Source organism: Mesoplodon bidens (genome assembly GCF_964165515.1).
Source record: "Mesoplodon bidens genome assembly, chromosome: 7".
In the NCBI taxonomy this organism is placed as follows: domain Eukaryota; kingdom Metazoa; phylum Chordata; class Mammalia; order Artiodactyla; family Ziphiidae; genus Mesoplodon; species Mesoplodon bidens.
Genome location: NC_138164.1, coordinates 54,302,851 through 54,325,442, shown reverse-complemented (window position 1 = coordinate 54,325,442; position 22,592 = coordinate 54,302,851). Strand labels below are relative to the sequence as shown.

The window sequence follows — 22,592 nt, the reverse complement described above, 5'->3', positions numbered from 1 at the left end:
TACACAGCAATCTGACATCAGGTGGTAATGCTGACTCCCTGATCGGTCTGTTCCCTCAATATTGATGATGGTTTATTTGTCTATATAAAACAATCATTCAAATTCCATTTTCTATACCTGATTTTTGTATTCAATAAGAATGGCAAGGTACAAAAACAAAGGTTTAGTATGCTCTCTTATCCAGGAGTTAAGAAAAGCACATAGGTTAAAAAAATTTTTTAATAAAATCTGTAGACTGTCTAAATTTTTTCTAGTTTGTATAAACTTAAGTTTCCTAGATATTGTGATTACCAAATGGATAAAAAGAGTATTAAAATATTCTACTTACAGCACTCTCAGTCATCACTTGTTTAGATTGTTTTATTTTTTACTTTTTATTATGAAAAATTAACGTCCCTCTCCCCCCCTCAAAATAGAGAGAAAAAAGGAAAATAAAGCCCCATGTATCTAATTCAGTTTTGACAATCACCAATGCATGGCCACATACATATTTCTACCCATTTTTGTTCTCTTCCCAACTATATTATTTGAAGCAAATCCCAGACATATCATTTATACATACTTTAGTATATATCTAAAAAAGGGCTCTTTAAAAAATAAAACCATAATACACTATAACCCTTCAAATTAATAATAATTCCTTAATAGTAAATAATCAGACAGTACTGTCTTAAGACTTTTATCTCCTACTATATTCAAAGGGAAGTAAATGTTGCTGACAATACTATTCAAATTAATTATTTTTTCATGAAATAAATCACCACTCAATAATAGACAACTTGGAAAAGTTCCAAATTCCAGGCTAATTCCTATCAGAATAATGACTCCTATAACAATGTAACTTTGTAACATATGCCCTTGTCGTTCAAAACTGTCGTGCTATGATGTTTTGACTGATCATCGATAAGTAATGCATGATTTGGGAATAAATAAAGATACCAAATAAAAACTCTCACCTATATTTAAGAGGAAACATTAATGATTCCAGGGCTCTACAAGCATCACTAAGTCTCTGGAAACTTGCAGAATGGAAGAGAACCTTATTTTCTGTGAGGACTGCACAGAAGAGGCTGAGGACATTCTGAATTCCTGAAAACACAAAGAGCAAATGCTTACCAAATGCATGCATTTATTTTACATGTGCTGCCAACAAAGACTTAGAATGACATGGAATGAAAAAGCCAATATTTTAAAAACCTCTGAAGAAAAATATTTGGTTAAACTATAAATTCCATAGAGCCTAAGGGTATTTCTTTCCCAAACTTTCAGTTTTGTTTGTCTAATCAGTGTAACACTCATTGAATATATTAGCTGTTTGGAAATACACTATTACCTTCTTTTCAACTTAATCTCCAAGGTCTGTACTTAAATTTCTGTTTTAGATGCTTGGCATTGTTCTAATAACATTTTTCCCTTTTAAAGTCCATTTGTCTGATGTTAACATAACCATACCAGTTTTGTTATTGAAATTTTCCTGGTGTATCTTTTTTCCACCTTTTTACATCAACCTTTCTTTACTTCTTGGAAATAGCACATTGTTGACAACTTTAAAAATCCCCACTAAAATCAACAAGGAAAAAGCAACGTAAGAGAATAATATGAATTTACAATTTACAAAAGAAGAAATCAAAATGATAAACATGAAAAGAAGCTCCAAAACTTCTAATAATCAGAAAAATTCAACCTAATAAATTCATGAGGTATGATATTAAACCTACTACAATAGCCAAAATCAAAGCCTAACAATTCTAAGTTTTTATGAGGATGGCAGGGAAAGGAACTATCATACATACTGCTGTGAGGAATATAAAGAAACTTAAGATGCATATACCTTACCACCTAGTTATTACAGTAATTTTAGTAATTCCATTATGAGTTATTTATCACAGAAATTCTCTCACATGTACTCAAGAAGGTAAGGTACAAAAAGGTACGTTGTAGAAGTATTTAAACAATGAAAAAGGTGGGCACATCCTAAAGGTAAGAATGAAGAATAAATTATAGTAAAATCATACTATAAATTAAACTTCCTCTGATTGAAGATGGCAAATGTTGACTGAAACAAAAAATGAAAAGCAATTATACTCCAATAAAGATGTTGAAAAAAAACAAAATTTATAAAATGAAATAATTATTAAAGAAATTTAAATACAATTTTCAAGTGATATGGCTTTTGGGGGTAGGTCTGTAACATTTATACTTGTGAATTTAAGATAGATTAAAACATCACTAAGACTTTTGGGATACCTTTACAGCAGTGAAAATAAGAGAGTTAGTGCTACATATATCAACATGAATAACTCTCCCAAATATAATATCGAATGAGGAAAGTAAGGCATAAAGTGATGCTATAGAATGACAGCATTTATATATTGTTTAAAACCATACAAAATGCTACTATATATTGTTCAGGTATATACAAACATACAGTCAAAATATAAAGCTATATCTGGGACTAAAAAATACCAAATTCGGGATAGTATACATCTCTGGGATGAGAAGGCATACACAGGAAATTTCAACTATATCTATGATGCTACATTTGTTAAACTGGATCATAGATACATTAAACATTTTTTGGGGGGGGGGAATAATTTAAAGCTTACAGAAAAGTTGCAAGAATAGTGCACAGAGCACCCATCTACCCTTCACAATGATTCACCTAATGGTAAAATTTTGCTCCATTTGCTTTAACATTTGTACTTATGTGCTAGCATGCCCTGACTCTTTCTACAAACACACACACATTTTTCTAAGCCATGTGACTGTACACATCACGACATTTACCCCTAAATACTTCAGTGTGTTTTTTGTAAGAATAAAGATAATGTCTTCCTAACCACAGTATGGTTATCATCCTCAGTAAATTAAACATGTTGCAATACTTGAAGTCTAATCTTACATTTGTATTCCAATTTTGTCCACTGACTCAATGTTATTCTTTGGAGCTTTTCCCCTACCATCAGGATTCATTCTAAGCTCAATATTCCATTTAGCTGTCATGTTTCTTTATTCTCATTCAATATGGAGCATTTCCACAACCTTAAATTTTTCTTTTACTGAGATAAAGTTCACATAACATAAAATTAACCATTTCAAAGAGAACAATTTATTCATTTGCTCACTAAACTATCTTGCATCCCAGGAGTAAATCCTACTCAATCATGGTCTATGATCCTTTAACATGTTGTTGAATTTGGTTTGCCAATATTTTGTTGAAGATTTTTTCATCTAAGTTCATCAGGGATGTTGGCTTCTAGTTTCCTTTTCTTGTAGTGTCCAAGTCTGGCTTTGGTATCAGGGTAGTAATCCTGGTCTTTTAAAATGAGTTTGGAAGTGTTCCCACTTCCATTTTTTGGAAGAGTTTGTAATGGACAGGTATTAATTCTTCTTTCAATTTTTGGTTGGATTCACCAGTGAAGCCATGTGGTCCTGCACTTTCCTTTTGGGAATGTTTTTGATTACTGATTCAATCTCCTTAGTAATTGTTCTGTTCAGATTTTCTATTTACTATTTCGTTTTGGTAGGTTGTATGTTTCTAGGAATTTATTCATTCTTCTAGGTTACCTAACTGTTGGTATTTTCACAGTACTCACTATGATCCCTAGTGTTTCTGTGGTATCAGTTGTCATGTCCCCTCTTTCATACCTGATTTTACTTATTTGAGTATTTTCTCTTTTTTTTCCTAAGTCTAGCTAAAGGTTTGTCAATTCTACTTATCTTTTTTAAGAAACAGCTGTTAGTTTCATTGATCTTTTCTACTGTCTTTTTATTCTCTATTTCATTTATTTTTTGCTCTGATCTTTGTTATTTCCTTCCTTCTACTAACGTCAGGCTTCATTTGTTCTTTTTCTAATTCCTTGGAATGTAAAGTTAGGATATTTGAGATCTTTCTTTTTTCTTAATGTAGATATTTATCACCGTAAACTTCCCTCTTAGATCTGCATTTGCTGCATCCCGTAAGTTTTGGTGTTTGCTTTTCCATTTTCGTTTGTCTCATGATATTTTTGATGTTTTCATTGACTCACTGGTTGTTCAGGAGCATGTTGCTTCATCTCTATACATTTGTGAATTTACAAGTTTTCTTCTTGATACCGATTTCTAGTTTCACACCATCCTGGTTGAAAAACACACTTGATATGATTTTAATCTTCATAAATTTATTAAGACTTGTTTTGTAGCCCAATATACAATTCATCCTGGAGAATGTTCAACGTGTGCTTGAGAAGAATGTGTATATTTTGTTGCTGTTGGATGGAAGGTTTTGTATATGTCTGTTAGGTCCATCTGCTATAACATGTTGTTTAAGTCCTTACTATTTGCCTTATTGATTTTCTGTTTGGATGACCTATCCATTTTGAATGTGGGGTACTGAAGTCTTCTACTATTATTGTATTGCTGTCAACTTTTCCCTTCAGCTCTGTTAATATTTGCTTTATATATTTAAGTACTCTGATGTTGGGTACATAAATATTTACAGTTGTTATAACCTCTTGATGAATTGACTATTTTATCATTATATAATGACTCTGTCTCTTATTACAGTTTTTGGTTTAAAGTCTATTCTGTCTGATATCAATGTAGCTATCTGTGCTTTCCTTTCGCTTTTATTTGCATTATATATATATATATATATTTTGTGTGTGTGTGTGTGTGTGGTACACGGACCTCTCACTGTTGTGGCCTCTCCCTTTGCGGAACACAGACTCCGGACACGCAGGCTCAGTGGCCGTGGCTCACGGGCCTAGCCGCTACGTGGCATGTGGGATCTTCCCGGACCAGGGCACGAACCTGTATCCCCTGCATCGGCAGGCGGACTCTCAACCACTGCGCCATCAGGGAAGCCCAGATATATTTTTATATAGCTTCACCTTCAGTGTATATGTATCATGAAAGCTGAAGTAAGTCTTTTTTCTTTTAGGCTCTGGTGAGGACAGCAGTCAGCACCTAGCTCTGTGTTAATTAGAAGCTGTACCCTGTAAAGTATGCAGTCAAACACCTTTTAGGGAAACACTGGGAGAAGGGTATTTTTGCCTGCTTCCTCTGCACTGAGCCTGGAGGGATAACCACAGTAAGTGCTCACACACCCATTAAGAACTGCTTCTCTGTGTTCTATAGTCCTATGGGACTTGTGAACACAAACTCTGTTGGCTTTCAGAGCTAGGAGTTTGAGGGAACCATTCCTCAGGTGGGAGCCTTTAAAGTTGATGTTCAAGATGTGTGGCCCCAACCCTTGGCTCTTCAGGCAGAAGCTGGGCGTTGGGGGTTCCCTCTCCATTATTTGGTGCTGTGCAAGGAGTGGGGTTTATGGCAGGAGTGTATCTCCATCATTCCTACCCATTTCAACGTGGGTATTTTCTTAGGAGCCCAAGGTACAGGAGTAACTTAACTAGTTTCTGGATTTCTCTCACAGGGAATTGCTCCATGTGTAGCTCTCTGTGAAAGAGTGAAATTCAGGAGCCTCCTATGTTGCCATCTTGGTCCTGTGTCTCATCTAGCCCTCCTATGACTCTCTCATTACCAGGATTTTCCTGTTAAATTTCTAGCAGGTCTGCCACTAGCCCCAAATAGGATTATAACTTAGACAAGCAGAGTTAGAGTTTTTTCCCTTTCATTTCCTTCTGGATTCAATATTATTTTTCCTGACAATGATGCTGTGGGCTTAAGCTTTCCCCCCTTTTGGCAGCAAAGTTGCTGGTTTTATGGCCAGCCCTGCCCTAGCAAAACTATCATTTTCACTGATAGTACTGACATGTGGGAAAGATGGGAGTCACCCCAGGTAAGAATGCTGCAGGTTCCTACTATTCTTATCCAAAGGTCTAGCATGAATAAATGCTTCTGAGTTTGTTGTTTGCTTTTGGTCAATTTCCAGAGCACTGAAATAGTTGTACAATAACTGTACAACAATTTCTGTCTAGTTTCACACTGATTCTTTAGGGAGAGGATTAACTCTTCATACTGCCATAACCAGAATCATTATCCTTGGTGATGACAATTTTGTTCACCTAAACTTTAGTTTATTGCTATCTAACTTCTCTAATGTATACTTCGTATTTTTCCTTATAACTAATAAGCAATCTGTGTTCAGACACTTTAGACCATGCAAATATCTTGTTCCTCACCAAAATTTCTGCCTAGATTTAGCATCTATTGATAATTACTATGTGAATCAGTCTTTACTATGACAATCATAAAATGCTTTTCCAAATCCAGCACTTCCTCCACATTCACCAGTCAGCACTCAACATTCTGCAATAAGCAGAACCCTCATTTATTCCCCCACTAACCTGCTTATTTATATATCCATTATCAGTATGGACTCATGGATTTCTTTTTTTTTTTTTGGATTTCTATTTTTTTATTCCAACATTCTATAAGTCATTACTGCCCTTAATTATTTTTGTGCCAATTAAGTCCTAGATTTAGACAGTGGGCACCCTTTTAAACCTAGTTCTTGTGTCCCTGTGACATGAACTCATTTTTTTTTTTTCTTACTTTCTGGCTTGACAAAATAATCCAGGCTCATATTTTACCTACCCTGTCCCTGCTCTGAAGTCAGCCACTTCTCCAAGGAGGCTGGTTCCTTTTTGTGAGGAATGGCATTAAAGATCAAGGATACTGGGGTTTGGGGTAAATGTTAGATCATTTCTTCTAGGGTGTCTTTGTTTCTGGGCTACTTCTGCAGATACAGCAGATACATGCACATACATGAACACGTATACATGCATAAAGACAAACAGACACACACACATATATATGTATACACACATATACATATATTTGAGAAATCCTGAGTCCACATCATTACTTTCAATTCCAGTCTATTCTCATAGGGTCTCCCCACTGACTCCAATACATATTTGTATGTCCCTTCTTCCAGTGAGAACCCTGGATTCTAATAACATACACACATTTATTCATTTGCTAAATCTTATATTATATATAAACTGCATGATTTTTTCAGCCATTCTAACTCAAAAAAAATCACACCAACTAAAAAGGAGTTAACAATTCATTTGCAATTCTCTCCAAAACTGAGGTTATATAGTCAAATACTGTGTTTATAAGTTACTTTGATTAGTTTTTCCTCTTCAGTATGGTTATGTTATTCATATGAAAGAGAGTGGAGTTTGTTTCTGTATGCTTTCAGTTTTAATTTTTTTTATTTCTTCCCATGATGATTGATCTAATATTGTTTTCTGAAGACGTGAGACCTAAATAAGTTTTGAGAAGTCAAAACTACATAAGAAGGTCTACTCAGAGAAGTGTCACTCCTTCCTTGAATTAATAGTATTGTGCCAATATCAATTCCCTGGTTGTTATAATGTACTATGATTACATAAGACATTATTGTTGGGGGAAGGTAGGTGATGTATTCTTGAGAATTCTCTGTACCATTTTAGCAACTTCTTGTGAGTCAAAGCATTTAAAAATAAAAATTTATATTAAAAAAGTCTGCAGCTGTATTAATTTCCAATGGCTATTATAATAAATTACCACAAACTTAATGGCTTAAAACCACATGAATATATTATCTTAAAGTTCAGGAGGTCAGAAGCCCTACTCTTGGCTTTTCCAGCTTCCAGCACCTGCCCACATTCCTGAACTCATGGCTCCCTTCTATCGTCAAAGCTGGTAAGGCCGGTTGAGTCTTTGTCCCTTGTGTGATGTCAGAGTACACCACTCTGACACTGACTCTTTTGCTTCCCTCTTCCATCTTTTAAGGACCTTTATGATCACACTGGGCCCACCTAAAGGAGCTGACACTCGAGTTGTATTTTGAAGGATAAGCAGAAGTTAGAGTTAGGGAGACAAGAGCAGTAAGGCTTTCAAAGTTGACAGAAGACCATGTGCAAAGAAACAGAGGACTGAGGAAGGAAAAGGTACTCAGAGAGACCTACAAGTAGTTTTGCCAAGGGTAGGTTCATGAAGAATTTGTATACCATAGTAAGGAGTCCAAGCTTTTTTCCTGAAGACTCTAGGGAAGAACTTTTCCCTTTCCACTCCCATGTGAACCCTCTGTAATCCCTCACAAAAAAGATAATCCATCAGAAAATAAAAGTCATAGCTGGCATCATGTAGTAGTAGATAAATTGTGAAGAAGGAAGGCATGCACTTTTAAGGGACTCTAACCTACTTATATCAGTAAAAACAATCAATTTGTGATATCAAGGGGTGAAATATTAGACTATATTTACTAATAGAGGATTTATGTCTCATGTATTAGAAATGAGTTGGGATAATATTCTAGTGCTTAAAGGGTAAGTTTCTCATTATCCAGAAAATTATTTAATGTAATATAGAATAAAATTTACCTGTGACTAACTGAAGGATTGCTTAAACTTTGTATTTTTAAATATAACATGCTTTCTTCAGCTTTAGATAATTAACAATCTCAAATATTTTAAGAAATTACATTAATGTTTTTATTCCTAACTAGCAACACTTGTTGCTGTGTTCACAGAGTTAATTAGAAATTCATTTTCTTTGAACTACTAGTCATAATCAGCTTTCTAAATAACCTTGAATTGTTTCCTAGTCTTTGGTAGCCAGCGTCCATCCAAAGCTACACAATAACAGTAGAGAAAACAATATGAAAAACAAACATTCCAGTGATAATTACTGCTGATTTCACTATAATGGTACATACACATCCTGTTGGTTATTTAAATAGTAAAACATTCTGAAAAATTACTTCCTGATTTTAACTTTTCTTTAGGGGTTAGAGTTCTAAAATTCATAGCATCAAACATTAATGAACGTATTTGTTTCCCGTTTTGAAAAAACAACACCCCAAACTTTTCTCCAGAATCCTCCCCTTCTCTGAATAATAACGATATGTTACACAAATAGAACACTACGTCTCAGCTTTGAAATGGGCAAATTGAAGAACTGAAGGCCATGGTTTTCAAGACAGGCTATATTTCCAAAAGCCTTAAACAATTTACTATAATTCTGTCAATCCACAATGGAGAAAACTTAACAATGGCCATGGCTTAATACAAGTCATGAAAAAGGAGATTTCTCATTCATTCGGTTGTTATTTGTTGAGTAGCTACTATGCACAAGGTATCAGGAATACAATAATGAAGAAAAACAAAATCCCTACCCTCCCAGATTATCTAAAGCTTTATATAGTTTAGTTTTGTAACTACCACTGAGAAGCAATGTTTAATATTTGTTACAAATTCAGTATATTATTTCCAAATATAAATGGAAATCTTCTAAGTAAAAAATAACTAAGAAATGTAACTGAACTGGGCAAGTATGCATCGGTATATTTTAGTGGTTATGAACATGGGCTTATTCCCTTGAATGTGACATGAATTAAGTACACTTTACATGCTTATAAGTAGAGTTTAGCAATCTGGTAATCTTTAAATACAAGAAGTCATTTAACAAATACTTATGACCACAAAGAATTCAAATCTACAACTGTATATCTATAGCCCAAGTAACAATCCACAGAAGACCAACTCAAGCAAAACTTTGTAAAAAGGTATAGCACATTTCCTTCCTTGTTGAACAACACAATTGGTTCTCTGGGTCAAGGGTAATCACATCAACCCCAAATGGTCCAGATTCTTAGTCTGTGCCTGTTCTGAATGACCAGGTTTTTAAATCTACTTTAATGTTTCAATTTAAGAAGCAGGAAACAAAAGAGGCTTTAGGAGCAGAAGAGCAAACAAAGGGAAAGGATAATATAGAGTGAATAACTGGAGAATTAAAGCGAGGAACAAACAGGAAGCAAGTGCCTTGGCAGAACGAATTCTTTTAATTAAAACTTTCTTGGGCTTCCCTGGTGGCGCAGTGGTTGAGAGTCCACCTGCCGATGCAGGGGACGCGGGTTCGTGCCCCAGTCCGGGAAGATCCCACATGCCACGGAGCAGCTGGGCCCGTGAGCCATGGCTGCTGAGCCTGCGCATCCGGAGCCTGTGCTCCGCAACGGGAGAGGCACAGCAGTGAGAGGCCCGCGTACTGCAAAAAAAAAAAAACTTTCTTCTCCCCTTTCTTCCCTGCCTCTACTGTTAAACCTTTACCTAGCTGCTGAGATATATAAGAAACTGCTAAACCCTAGGGATAGATATAAAAAAATTGAGGCAGGTTTGTAGGAGCTCGCAGCTCAGTGAAGATGGCAGGTTGGTAAAAAAATAATTAACACACAACAGAACAGCGACCTGTAAAAAATGCTACAGAGCACAGAAAAGAGGATAATTTATCTTGCCACCATTTGTAAGCTGCATACTTAATTGTTGGAATAACCATATTTTATAAGATTAATCTCTAAAGTGCTCAAAGAGGAACTTCCCTGGTAGTCCAGTGGTTAAGACTCAGTGCTTCCACTGCAGTGGGCCCACGCATTTGATCCCTGGTCGGGGAACTAAGATCCCACACGTTGCGCAGCGCGGGGCCAAAAACAGAGCAAAATGATATTTTACACAAGAGAACTTTGTGACAATGGTGGATAACAGTTAATAGCTATCTTGCCTCAGACATTTGCGTTCATTAAAGGATAACTCAATTCAAAGACAGGGGCAACTATTTAGTGGTAGCATTTAAATGCCATAAAAGGAAAATGGAGAAGATAGTTTTGAATCAGGATTCTTATGAACTGTCCTCAAATGATATCATGTAGCAAGCACATACTTTATTTATGTGTAATTCTAGCAAGCATAGTACATTAGTCAACAAGCACTCCATTGGTCAATGACTGTCAGTCTTTGGTATTTTAAAAATGGTTCCCTTTATAAAACTAGCATAAATATTTAATGTTTAATTTTGAAAAGCAAGCAATCAATTTCCTGATAACATTCTAACTACTGCTGAATGCTCAAGCTTCATCAAACATCTTACTGTTTCATGAAGGCCTGTCATGGCTCTCTACCGTTGCTTATGTTCTTCTTTCTGCCTAGAATGTCCTTCTTCCACTTTTCTAGCTAGTAAGAGTTAGCTCTTAGTATCTCTATTATTGCACTAATTATACTGTACTGTAATTTTTAAAATGTATCTGTTTCTCCACTAGGCTAAAAGTATTATCTGGGATAAGGGCTGAGGTTGTTTCACCTTTATATCCGTAGTGACTAGCACAGGACCTAGCACATGGTAATGGTTTTGTAAACATCTGATGAGAAAAATATACTCCTGCAGATCGGCATTATAGAAAGTTTATTCTTTGTGCTATTTATTACCAAAACGTAAATTGAACAGTCTTCCCTAGAAATTCTTAGGACTCTGTAATAAAGTAGACATGGTAAGAAGTTTCTTCAGAAAAGTGCTCCAGAACAGACTAGTGAGAAGATTTGTTTCAAATCCCCAAGACAAACAGTTGACATCTAAACTGTCAAAAAATGATGGACTTCCCTGGTGGTGCAGTGGTTAAGAATCCGGTTGCCAACACAGGGGATGCAGGTATGATCCCTGGTCCTGGAAGATCCCACATGCCGTGGAGCAACTAAGCCAGTGTGCCACAACTGCTGAGCCTGCGCTCTGGAGCCCGCGAGCCACAACTACTGAGCACACATGCCACAATTACTGAGCCCGTGCGCCGCAACAAGAAGCCCGTGCACCATAACAAAGAGTAGCCCCCACTCGCCGCAACTAGAGAAAGCACACGCGTGGCAACAAAGACCCAGCGCAGCCCTAAATAAATAAATAAAATTATAAACGGTCAAAAAGTGATTAATCATAAATATAGTTACAGTAAAACACTAAATTTCCTATTTCCTTCTTTCCTACCTAGAGTACAACATGCCATTTATAGTAACGGTCTAAACTCTTGTGCCCGCAAATTCTCCAACTACCTTTTTTTCTTTTTTTTAATTTTAAAAATTAATTAATTAATTAATTTTTGGTCACATTGGGTCTTTGTTTCTGCATGTGGGCTTTCTCTCTCTTTGTTGCTGCGTGTGAGCGGGGGCTACCCTTCATTGCGGTGCACAGGCTTCTCACTGCGGTGGCTTCTCTTGTTGCAGAGCGTGGGCTCTAGGTGCGCAGGCTTCAGTAGCTGTGGCACGCGGGCTCAGTAGCTGTGGCTCACGGGCTCCAGAGTGCAGGCTCAGTAGTTGTGATGCACAGGCTTAGTTGCTGCGCAGCATGTGGGATCTTCCCAGACCAGGGCTCGAACCCGTGTCCCCTGCATTGGCAGGTGGATTCTTAACCACTGCGCCATCAGGGAAGTCCCTCCAACTACCTTTTAAACTACATGTATTGAGAAAAAAAACGGCTACTTCATTTTTTTCCATTATAACTGAGAATAAGACTAAAACAATAATGCTACATGAATAATCTAGGAAAACTAATGAAAATAGTAATATGATCCAAGACACTAGATTTTGATCATTTAAGGAAAAAGAACAAAAATCATTCTACAACTGATGCACTAATCATGTGGTTCATAAGTTTACCAATCAACATATTCTTCTTAAAGGTGTTACCTTTAAAGAGAACCATTTTCCACAACCTAAGCCTTCATTCTTTCCTCTGACATCTTTCTTCTTTCTATTTCAGGAACATAAATTATTTTTGATACTCTTATAAAAGTTAATGTCACTTTAAGAATAATTATATAGCATTACAAACAGAAGCTATTCCAGAGGAAGACAAAAGAGAGAATGCCAGAAGTTTTCCATTAAAATATTTAAAAGCAGAAATAACTTTCTAAATAGCAAGTTATGGTTACAATCAACATTTTAAGGATATTTATGTAAAAAGGAAAAATTATGTTTATAAGATAAACTGAAGAAAACTCTAGCTATTTTAGTAATTTTTAAAAAATCTATATTTAGTATTAGATATAATATACAGAAATATTGACTCAATAATTGCTAATGAAAAACTGACTAAATATGGGTGAGCAAAAAGGAAGTATGCATATAAAAAAGTTTATACCAAGATGGAATCATGAGGAAATAAAAATCTTGATCAGACCAATAATGAATAAGGAGATTGAAATGGTAATCAAAACCTCCCAACAAAGAAAAGTTCTGGACCAGATGGTTTCACTGGTGAATTCCACCAAACACTTAGAGAAGAATTAATACCAATTATTCTCAAACTCTTCCAAAAAACTGAAGAGGAAGGAACATTCCCTAAGGCCAGAATTACCCTAATAACAAAGCCAGATAAGGACTCTGTAAGAAAAGAAAACTGCAGGCCAATATTACTGATTAACACAGACATAAAAATTCTCAATAAAATACCAGCAAAATAAATTCAACAGCACATTAAAAGGATCATATACAATGGTCAACTGGAATTTACTCCCAGAATGTAAGGAAAGTTCAACATATACAAATCCATCAATGTGATATACCACAGTAATGAAATTAAAGATTAAAAAAATCCTATGATTATCTCAACAGATGTAGAAAAAACATGTGATTGAACATTCTTTCATGATAAAAACTCTCAACAAATTGGGTATAGAAAAAACATACTCCAACATAATAAATGCCACATATGACAAGCCCAGAGCTCACATCTTATTGAATATTTAACAGTGAAAGCATGAAAGCTTTCCTGCTAAGATCAGGAACAGGACAAGGCTGCCCATTCCTCTTCAACATAGTACCGGAAGTCCTAGCCAGAGCAATTAGGGAAGAAAACAAAATAGAAAGCATCCAAATCCGAATGGAAGAAGTAAAACTGTCTCCATTTGCAGATGATATGATCTTATATATAGAAAATTCTAAAGACTCCACCAAAGAGTTGTTAGAACTAATAAACAAATTCAGTAAAGTTACAGGATATAAAATCAACATACAAAAATGGGTTGCATTTCTATATACTAACAATGAACTATCTGAAAAAGAACTAAAATAATCCCATTTACAGTAGCATCAAAATGAATAAAGTACTTAGGAATAAATTTAACCAAGGAGGTAAAAGATCTGTACATTGAAAACTATGACACTTTGATGAAAGAAACTGAAGAAGACACAAATAAATTGAAATATATCCCATATTCATAAATCAGAAGTATTAACATTGTTGAAATATCCATATTACCTCAAACCACCTATGGATTCAATGCAATCAAAATAATTATATTTTTCATAGACATAGAAAAAAAATCAATCCTAAAATTCATATAAGTCCCTAGATAGCCAAAGGGATCCTGAAAAAGAAGAACAGAGCTACAGGTTTCACAATTCCTGATTTTAAACTATATTACAAGGCTACAATAATCAAAAAGTGTAGTATTGACATAAAAACAGACACATAGATCAATGGAATAGAATTGAGAGTGTAGAAAGAAGCTCACACTTATGCAGTCAACTAATATTTGACAAAGAAGCCAAAAATATTCAATGAGGAAAGGACAGTCTCTTCAACAAGTGATGCTGGAAAAACTGGATATTCGTGCACAAAAGAATGAAATTGGACCCCTATCTCACACCACTCACAAAAAATAACACGAAGTGTATTAAATAATAAATAAAAGAACCAAAACTATAAAACTACTAAAGGAAACAGGGAAAAATCTTCTTGATGTTGGTCTTGGCAATGATTTTTTGGATGTGACACCCAAAGCTCAAGCAGCAAAAGCAAAAATAAACAAGTGCGACTACACCAACTAAAAAGTTTCTGAACAGCAAAGGAAACTATCAGCAAAACGAAAAGGCAGTCTACAGAATAGGAGAAATTACAGGCAAACCATCTATTTGATAAGATATTAGTAACTAAAATATATCAGGAACTCATACAACTCAATAGCAAAAAGAAAAAAAAAAGATTAAAAAATGGGCAAAGGACTCGAATAGATGTTTTTCCAAAGAAGATATACAAATGCCAACAGGCACATGAAAAGATGCTCAACTTCACTAATCATCAAGGAAATGTAAATCAAAACCACAATGAGATACCATCTTACAACAGTTAGAATGATTATTATCAAAAGAGAAGAGGGAATTCTTCTACACTGTTGGTGGGAATGTAAATTGGTCCAGCTACTAGGTTAAACAGTATGAAGCTTCCTCAAGAAATGAAAAATAGAACTACAATATGATCCAGCAATTCTACTTCTGGGTATATATCCAAAGGGAATGAAATCAGTATCTCAAAGAGGTATCTACACTCATGTGTTCATTGTAGCATTATTCACAATAGCCAGGACATGGAAACAACCTAAGTGTCCATCAACAGATGAATGGAAAAAGAAAATATACATATACCACATTGGAATATTATTCAACCATAAAAAGGAAGGAAACCCTGTCTTTCATGACAACATGGACAGACCCTGAAGTTACTATGCTAAGTGAAATAAGTCAGATAGAGAAAGCCAAATACTCTATATTCTCATTTATATATGGAATCTAAAAAAACTGAACTCATAGAAATAAAGAGTAGAATGGTGGTTGCCAGGGGCTAAGGGGTGGGGGAATTGGGAAGATATTGGTCAAAGGGTACAAATTCCAGGTATAAGATGAATAAATTCTGAGAATCTAATGTACAGCATGGTGACTATAATTAACAATACTGTATTACATACTTGAAAACAGTGAAAAGAGTAGATGCTAAATGTTAACAGCACACACACAAATGATAGTTATGTGAGGGGATGGAGGTGTTAACTAATCTTATTGTGGTAATTATTTTTCAGTATGTACAAGCATCATCAAATCACCACACTGTAAACCTTAAACTTATATATATGTCAATAAAATATCAATAAACACAGATGTTACATGCCTAATGTTGTTTTACTATGGAAACAAAGTGACAATAGCTAAAGGCCCAAGATCATTTTAGTCTGTGACTTTAAAAATGTCTAATAAATAGTATACTATAAAAAATTAGGGAATAAGTATTCTAAAACTAGTGTATTTATAGTTAAAAACCAAATTATAGGTGAATATATATGACAAAAGATGTCATGAGAATTTCACAAAATTATTTGGGGCAAGGAAGGATACCTGAGCTATGGATTAGATTAAAAAATCAGAGGGGCTATAGCAACCAGTTCTTGTGAATATAATCTTATTAATGTAAAAAAATTACAATTTTCCACACAAAACACAAGTCTTCAGGTAAACAAAAACAATTCACATAGACTACAAAAAGATACAAACAAATAAATAAAATAGGTGTTAAGTTGGAGATGAAGATGGTTCACAGAACATTTTAAGGAATGAGGCGGGTAATGGCAGCAGTCCACGTGATTACTCCAGGCAAACACAGAGACCTCTGAAACCGTGAAAAACAAATTCATTATCATAACAATCCTTGGAGAGAAGAACCAAGGAAATGCTATAATTACATTTAGACTTTTTACAGGAAAACTAGTCAAGGCTACAAAAGAATCCTAGAGTCTTATCTGCTTCCTGTCTGTGCTTTGTAAAATCTACCACCACTACCCCACCCCCAACCCAGGTAGTGAACTCTGATAATGGTCTAATACTGACCTTCAACAACAGTCCAACCAAAATGACTGGTGATAAGAGCATGCCTTTAGCAGAATTATCAGTACCACATGCTCTGAGAACTACAACTCTGCATACAGTGCTCTTTTAGAAGCATCTTTCTTTCTCCTTTCCCTTCTTATCTTTTCCTTATTCTTTCCCTGGAAAAGTAAATTTTGAATATGTAAGCAAAAGATAACTAAGCTCAAAATACTAGAGAGTAAAATAATGAAATTTGATATTCAAATGGCTAATCATCATGTTCTGGTGCACTTCATCCATACACAGAACTCTCCTAGGAGATATGACTGCCATTTTCTTCATGGCTAGTGTATTAATTTATTCAAGAAAAACTGATGCCTTCTGTGCCCGAGGCACTATGCCAGATATACAGAATGCAAAGAATAATAAGACAAGGCAGTTCTTGAAGCTCCCAGTCAAGTCAGGGAAAACTCCCTATTAATAAATAAGGAAAAAGCACAGAGTAGAACTTCCATACTCCCCCTTGAAGACATTTAGGAATCAATATATCAGTCCTGTACTGCCTATCTCTAGACTTTTTGTTGTCTCAGGATAAAATCTCTAATTTATTCAAGCATTGTACTTTTTTAAAAAATAAAAGGTGTACATATGAAGAGTTAAATAGTTGTACAAGTTTTCTAAATATTTGTATTGTAAGATAAAAGACAAATGTAGAAAAGCATACAAATCAAATGTATAGCTTAATGAATTATCTTACAAACACCACCTAGGTCAAGAAAGAACTTTGCTAGCAGCCCTAGAAGCCCCTTCTATGTGCCTCTAATCACAACCACCTCTCTACTGCCATAAGTAACCAATATCCTGACTTTATTGACCATTTTCCTGACTTCTCCTATAGACATTTGCATCCCTAGACACTATAGTTCAATCTCACTCTATTAAAAATGGGATGTGTTTCAAATCTTTTTTTAAAAAAAATTTTGGCCACACCGCGTGGCACGCAGGATCTTAGTTCCCTGACCAGGGATCGAACCCAAGCCCCCTGCAGTGGAAGCACGAAGTCTTAACGACTGGACCGGCAGGGGAGTCCCTCAAATCCCTTTTAATCTAGTGGTTCCTCCTTCATTCCTTGTCATTTATATGTTAAAGAACCTGGGACAGGCTTCCCTGGTGGCGCAGTGGTTGAGAGTCCACCTGCCGATGCAGGGGACACAGGTTCGTGCCCCGGTCTGGGAGGATAACACATGCCGCGGAGCGGCTGGGCCCGTGAGCCATGGCTGCTGAGCCTGGCGTCCAGAGCCTGTGCTCCGCAACAGGAGAGGCCACAACAGTGAGAGGTGCGCGTACCGCAAAAAAAAAAAGAACCTAGGACATTGACCAATAGTTTCCTAGAGCCTGGATTTTGACAACTGTAGTGTCTTGGGGCAACATGTTCCCCATCTTCTGTATTTTCTATGATCAGAATCAGATTTAAGTTCTCTGGCAAAACACAGGTAGTGTTTGGCAAGGTTAGGAACATAATATCTGCCTGTTTTTCTTCTGCGAGGGTTGTAAAATGATGTTCTATTTCGATAATTTCTTTTTCATTTATTTTTGAAGCTTTTCTAGAACTTTAGAGAAACTGAATTATACAAGATGCATTCTTTCTTGTTTGTTTGGTTTTTTTTGTGGTACGCGGTCCTCTCACTGCTGTGGCCTCTACCGTTGCGGAGCGCAGGCTCAGCGGCCACGGCTCACGGGCCCAGCCGCTCCACGGCATGTGGGATCCTCCCGGACCAGGGCACGAACCCGCGTCCCCTGCATCAGCAGGCGGACTCTCAACCCCTACGCCACCAGGGAAGCCCTGTTTTTTTTCATTGAGTATAATTATTTTCAAATTAATCCATGTAGTAATACGTACCAACAATTCATTTCTTTATATTGCCTAGTAGTATTCCATTGTATGGATATGCCACAGATTATTTATCCATTACCATAACCATTATTCATTACATTTATGGACACTAAGCTTGTTTCCAGATTTTCACTCTTATAAAAATATGGATATGACCATTCATGTACAAATATTTTTTATGGACAATGCTATCATTTTCCTTAAGTAAACGCCTAGGAGTGAAATGGCTGGATTATTTGGTTTATTTAACTTTTTTAAAAAGTCAAACTGTATTCCAAGGTAGCTGTCCCATTCACACTCCCATTAGCAGTAAACTAAAGTTCCCATTCCTCCACTTCAGGCAGCCCTCTGAAAAGCTGGAATGCTAATGTTCCTCTCCCTCCTTCCCAAGCGATTGTGCACCTTCTCCCAAGGCAGCAAGCCACCCCTCATTCTTCTTTGCTTCCAGTGGCCCTCAGGCATCCAAAATATGCTAATTCTGTCAGTGCTCCGAATATGGCAAGACAAAAACCAGTTTCTTGGCCAGCCCTTTGTAAATCTCAACATTGGACGGACACTCCACTTTTCTCCTTCCCTTTCCCCCAAGGAGAAGCTGCAAGCTGGGCGTTCTCTTCCAGTGCTGGCTGTGCTGGCTTGGGGGTGAGGCTGACCAGGTAAAGTGAACTTGCTCTTCTTACCTGTTTCAATGTAGCTGTTCTCAGTCAGCTCTGTGATCAACTGGGGTACCACAACTTCTTAAGTAGCTTCTGGAGTTCTCACAAAGGTTTTTTGGTCTGTATATAATTGTTAAATTGATATTTCTGTGGGAGAACGAGGACTGGGACTTCCTATTGTGCCATCTTGCTGATGTCACTCCCTAAATTCTCACTCTTGACTGTCTATCTCCTTCACTATTTAAGCATAGTTATTTTAATATCCGATAACTACCTTTTATATTGTCTATGGTTTCTTTTATATTTCTTTCAGATAGCTTTAGTCCTCATGTTTCTGGTTATTTTTTTTAACTTGATGGTCTGCTTTATTTTTTTTAATTAATTTTTTCATTGGAGTATAGTTGATTTACAATGTTGTGTTAGTTTCTGCTGTACAGTAAAGTGAATCAGCCATACATATACATATATCCACTCTCTTCTAGACTCCATTCCCTTATACGTTGTTACAGAGCACTGAATAGAGTTCCCTGTGCTATACAGTAGGTTCTTATTAGTTATCTTTTATATGCAGTAGTGTGTATATGTCAATCCCAATCTCCTAATTTATCTCTCCCCCTTTCCCCCTTAGTAGCCATAAGTTTGTTTTCTACATCTGTGATTCTATTTCTGTTTTGTAAATAGGTTCATTTGTACCATTTTTTAGATTCCACATGTGTTATCATATGATATTTGTCTTTTTCTGTTTGACTTATTTCACTCAGTATGACAATCTCTAGGTCTATCCATGTTGCTGCAGATGGCATTATTTCGTCCTTTTTTATGGCTGAGTAATACTGGTATATATGTACCACATATATTGGTATATATGGTATATATATGGTATATATGTACCACATCTGCCTTATCCATTCCACCGTCGATGGACATTTAGGTTGATTCCATGTCCTGGCTATTGTAAATAGTGCTTCAATGAACATTGGGGTGCCTGTATCCTTTCAAATTATGGTTTTCTCTGGGTATATGCCCTGGAGTGGGATTGCTGGATCGTATGGTAGCTCTACTTTTAGTTTTTTAAGGAATCGCCATACTGTTCTCCATAGTGGCTGTACCAATTTACATTCCCACCAACAGTGTAGGAGGATTCGCTTTTCTCCACACCCTCTCCAGCATTTACTGTTTACAGATTTTTTGATGTTTGCCACTCTAACAGGTGTGAGGTGATACTTCATTGTAGTTTTGATTTGTATTTCTCTAATAACTAGTGATGTCGAACATCTTTTCATGTGCTCTTGGCCATCTATATGTCTTCTTTGGAGAGTACTGGGCATACATGTAAAAATCTGTAGATATATTGGAGGCCTAGAATGCAGTTATCTTGCTCCATAAAGGATTTACTTTTACTCCTACTATAAGGCTAAAGATAGTAGCATTAAGGATCATTTTAATCTGTTTCTAGGAACTGAAATGATTTCAAGCTGTACTTCAGTTCCTCAGGTGGACTGTCTACTTGTGATTTACTCTCTCCCAGGATGTGGTCCTTTATGGTCCCAACTCAAAGCAAGAGAGCTTTGTAAAGGAATTTCCCTTGGTAAAATCTGAACTCCGATTCTCCCCTTCGCCGTTGGATATCAATAGTATGGAGATCAGTTTTTCAGTAACTTCTTTCAAAATCAAGAGATGCTTGGGAAAAAGTGGTCCCAAATATCTGGTTCACTTCTCTAGGTTTTTTTCTTCTCTTGGACCATGGTTTGGTCATTATTTACTGCTTCTGACGCTTTCAAGTAGAAGTTGTTTATACTTGTATAGCTTTCCTAGTATTCATTGTTAAGAGGGTTAGTCTGGATTACAAAGGCCATCACTACTGGAAGAGAGGTCCAGGTTTTATAAATTTATACTTTATCTATAGCAGTTTTTCTCATCAGGAGTGCTACTAGTATTTGAGGTAAAAAATCTTCTGGTGCATATATATTATGCATGAAGAATGTTTAATATCCCTGGGTCCTGGGCATTAATGCCAGTAACAATCCCTGCCCTCCCCTTCAGATCACTGTAAAAATGCAAAAGCATGAGAGGTTTATAAGGTGCTCATTAAGTATAAGATCAATGGTAGCATTTGGGAATGTGAAATTTTGTGTCATATCCTTCTATTCCTCTTCATGGTAGACCTTTGGCTTTGATTGACCCTTCAGAGGTATACAGGCCCTCTTAACTGAAAAAGGTCAGGTGAATAGTGGTTAGCTAAAATCAATTCAGTCAGTGATTAGGAGGCACCATGGACAGGCTGCAGGTAGTCCATGAACCCCTAAGATTATATCCAAAGTTTGTGGAGGGAGGTTTTAGTCAACAAGATATTCTTTAGAGAAGTAAGTGCCACCAGGGAGACAGTACCTATTTCACACGTTAAGGAAAATAGCTTTAATTAAATTAGAACTTGGTTGAGATGACTCAATGAGCAGAAACTTTCAGGGAGGAAGAGAAGGAATATGTAATTTTTGAGAGTTTAAACCCCTAAGGTGGGGGCAGATGTAATACAGAACTACTACTTTGGGGTTGATGTCACCATTCATCTTTATTAGGATACTAGAACTCTACTTGTATTTACATTAATCTCTTCTAAGGCTTTCTAAATTTCACTGACTGAAGTCACAGCAGAAGAATTAGGATGGGGCCACTAAAGAAAAAGGAGAGATAAATTTCAGAGTTAAGCAGGGAGTAAAATTCAACATGAGATAGGAGGAAAATAAGAAGGTAGAATTTTTGTGCAAGGAATTAAGAATTCCATGGAGAACTACTAGACTATGAGCCCCAGGAAAGGGAATGTTTCAATTCAACTAGAAAAAGACAAACACAGATGGAGAACAATGAGAAAGACTGAATCAAAGAGAGTGGAACACTCTTACACAGGTACATATAAAGGATAAGTAAGAGGTAAAGTAAGTGGGAATCTCTGGCAGCAATGGTCTAAAACATACTCATTTTTAAGTTATAGTACTCCTTTAATGAAGTATGAGCTGTCCAATGTACAGAGGGCACTTTCTAGTGTCCTCCCCCTGATACGTCATCCTAGCCATTGCTAGAAAATTAAAGTCCTGATACAGGTGGTGGGATGAAAAGGATGGGACTTTTAGTTCTATCTGACAAGGTTTCTATAAAAGCAATTCATCTAAGGAAAAACAAAATATACTATCTATTCGTCTTTTAAAGCACAGAAAATATGTTTACTTTCTAAAAGCTTAATTGACTTAAGAGCAAAAGGGGCCTGGGTTAATTTTAAAAAAGAATGAATACTAGTTAAGATTAGAACTCATATAATTATGTATTTTATATATCAGTTATCTAATGGTTTGCTTTTTATTTTCCTGATTTATGTCGGGTGATGTAGGCTTAAAATAAATCTCTTTTTCATAGGCTTTTATAGGAACACTGAAAATGGGAGAAGACATACCCAATTGCTGGAACAGGAGAGCCGCACTAGTGCCTGTGACAGGAAGACTATCATGCAAGGGAGTCTGGATCAGCTGTCTATCTCCTGCACCCAAGGAAAACAGCTTCTGCAGAATGGGCGGAAAACACACACACACACCACAAATGATTTCTTTTCAGACATTTTCTTAAGATAAAAAAATCCCTTTGAAGTTCAAATTTAAAGCAGATGATGAC

At 36.2% G+C, this 22,592-nt stretch overlaps 1 protein-coding gene across 7 annotated transcripts in view; it reads right to left on the bottom strand.

Moving 5' to 3' along the window:
- SBF2 (SET binding factor 2) overlaps window positions 1-22,592 on the bottom strand; it is a 469,332-nt gene that overhangs the window by 219,451 nt on the left and 227,289 nt on the right. For all 7 annotated transcript variants that reach the window (XM_081239230.1, XM_081239229.1, XM_081239231.1 and 4 more), the window contains 2 exons: window positions 22,378-22,483; window positions 957-1,089 (listed from right to left, as the gene is read on the bottom strand). In XM_081239230.1, coding sequence (XP_081095356.1) covers window positions 957-1,089; window positions 22,378-22,483 — 239 coding nt within the window. The remainder of the gene's footprint in view (window positions 1-956; window positions 1,090-22,377; window positions 22,484-22,592) is intronic.